The sequence below is a fragment of the Leptinotarsa decemlineata genome, unplaced genomic scaffold (genome assembly GCF_025532065.1).
Source record: "Leptinotarsa decemlineata unplaced genomic scaffold, Ldec_3_MD MMD2_tig00026299_RagTag_RagTag, whole genome shotgun sequence".
Taxonomy (NCBI): Eukaryota; Metazoa; Arthropoda; class Insecta; order Coleoptera; family Chrysomelidae; genus Leptinotarsa; species Leptinotarsa decemlineata.
In genome coordinates this window covers 3,969,415-3,980,157 of record NW_027412676.1, presented here as the reverse complement: position 1 = coordinate 3,980,157, position 10,743 = coordinate 3,969,415, and the positions used below count along the sequence as shown (strand labels likewise).

Genomic DNA, 10,743 nt, shown 5'->3' with positions numbered 1-10,743 from the left:
CAGCCCGAAACCGGTTTGCAAGTGTGTTCCAATAATTGAAAATCTATTGCGGCAGTTGTATCGCCAACAGAATATGCAGGAATAACTTCTGTGAAGAATCCTGCACTGACACCTGTCGGATATAATCCAACGCCCTTCGTGGTATTAGCCAGGGGAGTAGTTGTCAGATAGGTGTCAGTCCATTAACCTACTGTGTAGGGAGTTGAGACTGGCCTGAACGAATTGTTCTTAGATAATTTGATTTATAGCCAGTCTTCAAGTATGCCCACTGACTATATGTGAAAGTTCTATTTTTTTACCACTTTTCACTTTTTAAAAGTGGTAAAAAACATAGAAAGTTTCATTTCCAATTTTCACTAAGCATTTACCTACTCAACCCTATATTTTCAAAAAGAACATAGTCAAATTATTATTCAATAAGGAAAAAATACACATTCTTGAAACATTTTCATAAAGAAATCTACTTTTATCAATTGGTTTTTTATTGAAAATGGGGAAGGTTGAATAGATCAACTTTTGATTTTTGCATAACTTCTGAACCGCTAGGTATACTCATACAATCCTACATTTTTCAAAAGTACTGATATCTCAAAATAAATTTTAACGAAACATATTTCATTACTCCACTTCTTCATCTTGAACTGTCAATGATTTCGGTAGTAGAGGAAAGGCTTTCATTATTTATATACCTAATGACGTTTCAATTGTTTGGTCTAAAGATAAATTTGAAATGAATTTGGATTGAAGATTGAAAAAATGGATTTTCGTAAAAGGGGTGAAAAATGTAAGCTTGTCAACTCTAAGAAGAGATTGGAAAATTCTCACATTCCCTGGACCAAATCGAAATTCAGAAAACTCTTTCTACTTTTGATAAGCTGCATTTTGTGTATGAATGTAGGTATGAACGAGTGTACAGCTTGTCAACTGTAGGAAGAGCTTTCTAAATTTCGATTTGGTCCAGGTAAAGCAAAAGTTGTGAGAATTCTCTTTTTTTTTTTAGAGTAGATAAGCTATACTAGCTATTGATCATTATGTTTGAAAACTGCCGAATAGTTCCCCTATCAAAACATCTGCATGTGGTTTTTTAGAAAATGCCAGTCATAAGAGTTCTTGTATTTTCTTTACACATAAAGGAATTCAAATGAATTTATAAAAAAGATAACAGCATGGTTATTTGGAAAGTAACAGCATATTTTCAACTTCTCAGCACGGTTGTGTAAAAAACAGATTTATTGAAATAACTTCTTACCATTTTCTTGATCACATTTACACGCAGTAAAAACTACATCCTTTCATTATTAGTTGATCTAACGAAGGCATTCGATACAGTGTGCCTGGAATTTTTCAAACAAAATAGGAAATTACAGTTTTTCATATAACATCATGCATTGGATCAAATCTTGTATGTTGAAGAGAACTTTGACTGTCTTTTGTAATAATTCACTCTCTGACTGTTATATTCTGAAACTTGGGGTACCACAAGGATCTGAAATTGGACCCTTACTCTTGGTATATGTTTATGGCATGTGTCAATGTGTAACAAAAGGTTATGCCACAATATTTTCCATTAAAGTATCAGACTCGACTGTTGATCAACATGTTTCCAACATGAAAACCATTATCGATGAATTCAGCTCCTGGTAACGAAGAAGCAAATTAATCCTCAATAAATTCCAAGTAACACTTTATTGTGAAGTATAATTGAACAGTTTACATAATCGAAACACTTGTTTCACTATACAATATCTTCAGGCTAGTTCATACTATAGTCTATTTCAAAAGAGTGTAGAGTAATAAAATCTCATTAAGTATTCAAAAGCGCTACAGGGTGATCCGTCAATAAATTCTGTCACTTCCCTAGTCCGCATTGCAAAATTATGTCGTTTCATAAAGAGCAGGTAGGTATCACCCTGTTTTAAGGGATTTGTCCATTGTTATCGACGGATAAATACTGAGCCAGAGGCGCGCTAGTGGGATAATTGCCAAAAGGATATGCATTCATAAAAATTATATTAAAAGAAATAAAAATTTAATACAGCAGAACAGTGTTATTAAAAAAATATAAAATGTAACAATAAAATATATACGAACCGAAATCGGGAAATACTCACAAACACACACGAACGAACTTTACGTATTGAAACACTTGTGGGGACTTTAAATCAATTTATTCACAAAAACGACAAGAACTTTACTGGATACGTTATTACAATTTGACACTTGAACAATACTAAAACTGTGAACTTCCCTTAACGTTTAACAACACTCTATTTATACCCTAATTGAATGTTCTAGAGATTACTAGGTACAATTTTCGAGAACCTTCCGAGAAAATAATTATTCAGACTACCCTTAATTCTAAACCCTAACCTAAGCAAAAGTGTCACTGTCACTGATACACTGGTCTCTGTCCAGATTGCTTATCCCGCTACAGTATATTTACAATTCAATTAAATTATTCTACATCAGTATAGTCTTCATCCGAAGAACTGTCATCATCCCCTGGTGTTATAATTATAGGGTCAACCACCTGATCGACCAAGTTGTCCAGTTCCCACATTTTATCTTCCTCTTTTAAAACATGCTGGATTGCTTTTTGCCAGTTTTCTGATGTGATTTCCATAATGGCTTGATCAAACAATACCTTGACATCTTTCATTTTAAATGTGGTATTGTGCCTTGCAACATATCCTTTAACTTGTGCCCATATAAGTTCTATAGGATTTAATTCGCAATGATATGGCGGTAGGCGCAGCACAGTTACTTTATACTTTTCTGCTACATCTTCTACGGCATATTTCATGAAGCGAGATTTATGTTGTTTTACTATGGCTAGTAGTTCCTTCTTTACTGAATTCGTCTCAAACTGAATACCTTTTTTTGACAGCCAGTTAATAATTTCTTGCTTTCTCCAAGCTGAAGTTGGTACCTTCTCTAAGCGCCTTGAATGGTAGCTTGCATTATCCATAACCACGACCGAATCAGCTGAAAGAAATTTTAACATTTCCCCGAAGTAGTCTTCGAAGACATCCGAATTCATGTCCTTATGATAATCTCCCGTCCGGCACGACTCAAAGCTTAACAAACCTTCTTTTAAAAATCCGTCTTCGCTTCCAATGTGAGCAATTATAAGCCTCTTCCCTTTTCCCGAAGGCACTTTAATACCCGTCGAAAGGCCTTCTATGAAAGCTTGGCGAGAACTTGTTATATTTTTATCTTGCCACATTTTTTTGACTATATAACCTTCGTTTATCCACGTCTCATCAAGATAAAAAATTTTCTTTTGCTCTCTGCGGTACTGCTTTATAGTTGTCAAATATTTTCGTCTCCAGCAAACAATTTCATCACTTTCCAGTAATAGTGCCTTTCGATTGTGCTTTTCCAAGGCAAAATTCATACTTTTTAAAGTTTTCCATAAAAGTTTTCTGGATATCAAAGGAATATCGTTATTTTGGCTTATCTCGATAAATATTTTTTCAAGAGTGGGTATTTCCTTTTTAAAATAAAACGAATGAACTTTTCTTCGAATGTCACATTTGGTGTCTTCATCTAAGATTTTTATTGGTCTTCCTGATTTTCTCTTGCATGGACTTACCTGGCCTGATATCTTTCTTTCTCGCAATAATTTAAAAATCGTGGACTGTCCAATTCCAGTCATTCGGGCACATCGCTCAACACTTTCTTGCACAGACAAACTAGGGTGATCGTGTTTTATGCAATCATATACATTTAAAATTATAACTTTTTCGCAAACAGATAGCGGAGAATTTTTTACACTTCTTTTCTTTGGAGTAAATGTCCCCATTTTATAACTTTTTCACTATTTCTATATCACAATATCACTGTACGTTTAATTGGTGTAGTAACAATTACTATTATAACTCGAATGTTTAAGACACCATTACAATATATTTAAACCCTTTTTCTTAATTACCTGGGTTTAATAGGTATTGCATGATTGGTGGGCAGGGTCAAAAAGGGATTATTATAATGACATGGCACCTCGGAACTAAGTGTTAACCCTTTTTTGAGAAATCATGCTCAAGTATATGAACCCAAATTGCATATTAAATAAGTTTACAAGAACCACTAAAATTAATCTTAATCTTTTTTTAAGAAATTTTACTTACCTAAATACATGTAGGTACTTAGTTTTAGACCAAATTACTTCCCATAAATGGCCTTTTATTATTATCTATGTCTGTAATTTTTAATTTACTTTAATTATTAAGTTTAATAATCCTAAGATTTGCCTACGCCCATGGACGACAACGAAATTCAGGCAAATTTTATGACACTTCATGATTTATTACTCTACACTCTTTTGAAATAGACTATAGTCGTTAGTAGGAATACTTCTGAAGAAGCTACTGTGGAATGAAACAATAATTTGTTACTTGAATACGTTATGGATGTTCATCAATTATCGGCCAATTCCATCACATGATACTTTAAAATAGATGACTGAAATTCTACAAAATTTAAACAAAGCATTTTATGCTATATGACAAATGGAGTCCAGCCCAGATGAAGCTGGCCTGCTTAGTTTACATTACGTAATGGTTTACTTCCATCTTAGCTTGAATATTATGATGAATTTCTTAGTTCAGACTTCCATTGTCTGATGTGATATGCTTTGAAACCCATGTAGGAACAAACAACATTTTTAAAATTAAATTACAATGAAAAATTCAGCTAAAAATTGAACAATTAAAATGAAATAAAAATTAAAAGATTTTCAGCCAAGTTACTTCACGACATTTCGATTGTTAGTCATCACCTATAAAATAGTCATCATCACCAGAAGACTATCATGGATACTAATAATCGAAACGTCCTGAAGTAACTTGTATTGAAATCTTTTAATTTTTAATTCATTTTAATTGTTCAATTTTTTGCTTAATTTTTGTTTTATTGTAATTTCATTTCAGGTTTTGTTTGCTTAAAATAATTGTTGTTTTCAGTTATTCATTTTTTCAATCTTGTTTGTTCTTTCAGGGATTTCAAATCATATTATATGATATTAGACAATGGAAGTCCGAACTAATGAAATTCACCATGAATTATTGTCAACCACCTTTAAACAAACATTGAATATTATAACTTGGGAAAGAGCAAAACATTCAGGCAAAAGTTTTAGTGGCTCGAGAAACAATCCTGAGGTTGATATTTAATCTAAACTTTAGGAGTAACTGCCATCTATTATTATCGTTAGACATAACTTATCAGTACTTTTGATAAATATATCTAAACACGAATACAACACTCGTCGTGGGGCTCTTTTGGACAGAACATCATTAAATTATATAAAAATTCCCCACAGTGAGATGTGAACAGTTGTTAGTTGTTACAAGATACCCAAACAGGTGAAACAAACAAACAATGATAAGGTATTCCACAGTCAAAATGTTATTAATAAGACACAGTTACTACTATTATCATTATTTTATAAATTATATTTCAGTACACAGAGATTTTATATAAAACAGTACTAATAATATTCATTTTTTTGTGGAAGAAAATCAGTTTTTTATCGACCTTTTTTTAGTATTTGTTACCTTCCACAATCTGAAAAATATAAAAATTATAATGGAGAACTTTATACAAGTGTAGAAGGGCAAACTTTTTAGTTTACCCCGATAAGTTACTGATAGGCAAAATTGTTAAATACGACAAGTTACTGATAAACAGAAGATTTTTCTTTGTGAAAAATCCTTCGATTTTTACTCAGTAACTTTTAGGGGTAAAGCCAAAAGTTTGCCCTTCTACACTTGTATAAAATTCTCCATTATAATTTTTATATTTTTCAGATCGTAGAAGGTAACAAATACCCAAAAAAGGTCGATCAAATAGTACTAATAATATATATTATACCTATATTTGATTTACAACGTTTCATTTTTAGCTTTTAAAATTTGTAGTTTTGATGTACCTAATCATGACCTACCATAGGAACCAACAATGGTTAATAGATTTTCCGTTAATCAGACAGCTGATTAACGGAAAAACAGAGTTTCAAACAGATATTATTATTATGATTACCAGTAACAGTTTACAAAACTGCAACATGTATTACACTATACAATGATAGCTTAAATAGAACACGCATTTTCTCTTCATGTTAAATATTTACTATACATTATGAATAATGAATCATTTTTTCAGGAATCGGCGCTTCAATACAGATTTCCCAGTGTGAAATAATACTTACGCAGTATTTTAAGTTCAAGCATACAATTTTAGTGCACATCACTCAAGGAGTAACATCGGTGGGATTTATTTTAACTCCTATCGTCTTAGGAAACCAAATATTGAACTCTCATTTGCTTAAAGTGATTCTGTGGTACCAAGCAATAATACTGCAAGGGCTGATATTCAATTTGACATTTAAAAAACCATCCTATTTGAAATCTAAACAGGCCAGCCGGTATAATTACATAACGGTATGGTATTCCATTTTACTTTAAGCACAGTGCTACTTGAGAGTTTTTTTCCAGAACAATCCTGATGATGAAGAAGACATATTTTCGAAAAATTCAAGAGAGCTCCAGATTAAAAGACAAAATAGTTCAGGAACTAATGTAACAATAGAAAAACACCCAATTCCTTCTTCTACTGAGCCTTCAACATCGGGACATAATACTAGCATCACAAACCCGAAAGTTATTCAAAAATGGGAAACATTTGAGGATGATGCCGAAGATGAAAGAGAAAAAAACAAGTATGAAGTTCTCAAACAAGATTGGGAAACTTTTGACGAAGATGAGGACCTAGAAAATATAAAGGATTCGCATGACGATCAAAAAGGAAAGGAAAATATAAAAGCTGGCAACTTACAACTTGAATTGTCTTTTGCAGAAAGAAATAATAACAATGAGCTTACAACAAACATATCCGGGGTTCCGATGCCTCTGTTTTCTGATTTACCAGTAAATAACAATACCACTTACTCGTATGATGCCTTGGAACAGGATATAGGTTCTCACAGACCTCCTGCGGTTTTTATGCCAGCTGTTTCACAGAGATCCTCCATATTTTCAAGCCTGGAACTACTCCAACAACCGACCTTTTATAAGTCTCTCCTAACTGTGATAACTACTAAATTCTCGATTTTTGTTTACTACACCTTATTTCCAATTTATTTGTACCAAGAATTGGGGAACATTCATATAAAAACAGTATCTTCCATCATTGGAACTTTGGCACTGAGCGGTCTCATGTTTTCAGGAGTATCGTATTGGATAAACATCGACAGAAAGAGAAGAGCTATCTGCTTATGGTTTTTATGTTGGTTAGGATCCTTTGGATATTTCAGTAAGTATTATGTTATAACGGACTTATTTGTTGAACTTTTGAATGGATTCCTTTTCTGGATTATTTTCCATTTCAAAATAGTACCTTCATATGTTTGTCATAATAACCAACAAAAAGTAAGAATATTCTTCCTTTTATACACTTAAATATGACACACTGTTTACTAATAGGATACTACAATAAGTTTAACTGAATTATGTTCAAAGAATTTGCATTTATTTTTTCGAACTGTGGTTGAATTGAATTTATAAATTGAATTTATTTTTATGATTCAATTCAAATAATATCGAATGTTTTTTAATATCACAAACGTATTTTAATACCCTTTTGGAACTATAATTCACATTAAAGTGACAAGTAGGTAACATTCTCTCCTGAGTGAACTGTGATCTTCACCTATTAGTTGGCAGAACAGAGGCAGAGTTTTGACACAGGTCTAGTATGAAACCCCTTTTTTCATTTTAACTCGGGCCACACGTATAATTCCATCTTTACCTGGAAATACTTCTTTTATTTGACCCATCAGCACTCATTTCTTGACAATTTTTCATCCACAATGATGACAATACTTCGAATTTCTCTGGGTTTTGTTGTGGAATGCCATTTTTGTCTTTGAATAATTATTGGGCGGTATTATTCAATCGATCGACGCCAATATAGATCAGCCAATCCTTCAGCTATTCGCTTTCTGGTGCATGGGCAATTTTCTCTATAAGTGGGAACTCCTCCAGATCTAAGTACTAAAAAGTGATGGGGAGTAAATGCTTCTGGTTCATTGCTATCGACTGAAATATATGTTAGAACTAGAACTATGTATTCAGCTTCTGACAAAAGAGTAACACTTCTTTAGAATGAATACTTTGGAGTAATTTTGAGTGAAGATTTTATAGAATGTACCATTCTTTTTCAAATGCCACCCATATGTGGAGCCTCTGGTGGAATCAATTTCCAAGATATACCCCATAACTCCACCATACCTCATCAATTCATCTCCCAACTAAAACCGTCAGTGGCCTGAAAAAATCTATCCCCACATAAGAAAATGGATAAACAAAAGCTTCCAGTTTTTGCTTCTATTCCCATTTCCGGTACATGTGGTTTGAGCTTTTCTCATTTTACACTTCTGGCAATTTTTGAAACATCTTTTAACAGCAGACCGAACATTGATAGTCGAATCCTTAGGTTGTTGTATTATTCTGTTCTGTATTATTCCCCTTGATTGTCCAGTGACGATTGAATTAGCGTCTTTAGAATCCAATAGTCTGTTTTATTCAATTCCTTTGATGAATCGATTACAGATATATTTAGTAAGGTTAGTGATAGATATGATTATTGTGGTGTACCTGTCCTTATTTCAATATGTTCCGATCTAACACCATTGATTTCAACTTGTTGGTTTTTGTTTGATAGATGAGAAATTATCTATTCCAAACATGAGCCTCTAACACCTACCTGAAACTGTTTAGCTTCCAATAAATTGTGATCAAACAATATCGAATGTTCGGCACATGTCGAAAAACAGTCCCATAATGTTTTCTTTTTTTTTCAATGAGACATAGCTCCATCTATGCTGTGAGCTATCTAGTATATTTAAGTTCCCGAGATAATTGCCAAGTCTTACATTGAATATTACTGGAGTTTTTTCCCAACACCAAACGATTTGGTGTTAGGAAAAAACTCCAGTAATATTCATTACTACACCAAAGGTTCCAAACAGTACATCATAGTCTTACATTATATGAGTGTTCATATATGCACATTTTTAATATAGTTTTATGTACTTTCTCGAGTTCAGTAGGGAACAAATATAATGAATTATGTTGGGGTTCAATATTTGGGATATAGGATAACTTATTTTTCATATTTCTTTTAGACATTTTTGTCTCAATGTGTAGCTATCATTATCAAGTCTTTTTGCTGTTTCTGCAGTTTCTCTAACCAGTTCTGACTGTTATTTGATGTTTGAAGTGATCCAAGGAACTTTAGTTTATCTTTTATTGGTTGAAAATTGTTTTATTAGGAATGATAACTCAAATAGATCTAAGAACTTTTTGTGAAAAAGTGAGAATGCTTCCTGGTTGCCTGTTTCATAAACTAACAGATTGTTCAAATCTACAAGCAACATATTTTGTCTGGAATCCAGAATATCATCATTACTCAATATTCTACCCATTACAATGGACTGATAATTTTTCTGGTTAATATTACATGATGCTAATTGATATGAATGATTCAATATTTCTGTATCAATGATTTGGGCTAAAAAGTTTCCAATATTAGTAAAGGTGCAAGTTTTACTGAATTTTTTAATAAACATGGAGAGATTACTGTTCCCTTTAAGATTAATTCCTGGAATGAATATTGTCTTTATTATTTGAAAAAACATTGAATGTTTATGAATAGAGATTGAATAAATTACCTAAAGATACAAATTTTAATATAGGAATATAGTTCCTGATTTTTAATAGAATACCAACGAGGGGTGCTACTCAATGAGAAGAAAGGAAGATCCACGTTCATATCCTCACATATCAAATATGAATATTTTTTATTATAATTGCTATCCATGAAGCCATTCAATTTATTAATGAAAAGTTTGAAATAGAAGTTAGGTTAGGTTCACATATTTTGGTTTTCCTATACTGGGTAGACTGATTTATGTGCAACATATTTCAACAAGTTTTTCAATACATACTTACTTTGCTAAAATCAAGTTTTTGAAATGTCATGTTTTTTGCGACTTCACATACACCACCACAGTCGAATGCTTTTCGATAATATGAATTCATTATCCTGTAGATTCTGAAACTTAGGATCTCCATTTCTATTTTTCTCCATCGGTCGGATATACATAAATTGTCAATGTCATGTTTGTCAAGTAGTATTTCTAGCCTGAGAGTTTTTCTTGTTCTTGTATAGATTTATTGCGTTCCTCAACATACCAAGGTACGTTGAGGAACGCAACATACCTGTCCAATTCAGATATTATTCAGGGTAAAATAATAATCTATTATAGAGGGACTATTTTTATCCATTACATATTTTCATTTATTTAGAATACTTACTTTAGAAAATTACTTAATATAATTATTCCTGTACTATTGAAGTTTTGGCAATAACATGTGACCCAAAAACACTAACAGTGTTTTTGGGAATATTTTTTTCTGGCGTTCAAGACTTTGTTAAAATTTATTTTCTTTTCAGTGATTTCAGATTCTGATAAATCAAATATTCTGATATTTGGAGCTATCCAAGTAACTATTAGCATAGCTACATTGCAGTATATTGGCATGCCACTGCTAGGTTTAACCCTACGAGGAGAAACCAATAAAGAGTTCAACCTAATAAGTATCATGAGTGGATTCGCTTTTTTATTCTTTCTGATCATTGGTAAGAATACGAGTTACAAAAAAATAGTATATTAATAAT

General features: G+C 32.3%; 1 protein-coding gene across 1 annotated transcript in view; it reads left to right on the top strand.

Moving 5' to 3' along the window:
* LOC111505511 (uncharacterized) overlaps nt 1-10,743 on the top strand; it is a 48,060-nt gene that overhangs the window by 37,157 nt on the left and 160 nt on the right. The window contains exons 4-6 of the mRNA XM_023160336.2: nt 6,166-6,443; nt 6,498-7,314; nt 10,519-10,704. Coding sequence (XP_023016104.2) covers nt 6,166-6,443; nt 6,498-7,314; nt 10,519-10,704 — 1,281 coding nt within the window. The remainder of the gene's footprint in view (nt 1-6,165; nt 6,444-6,497; nt 7,315-10,518; nt 10,705-10,743) is intronic.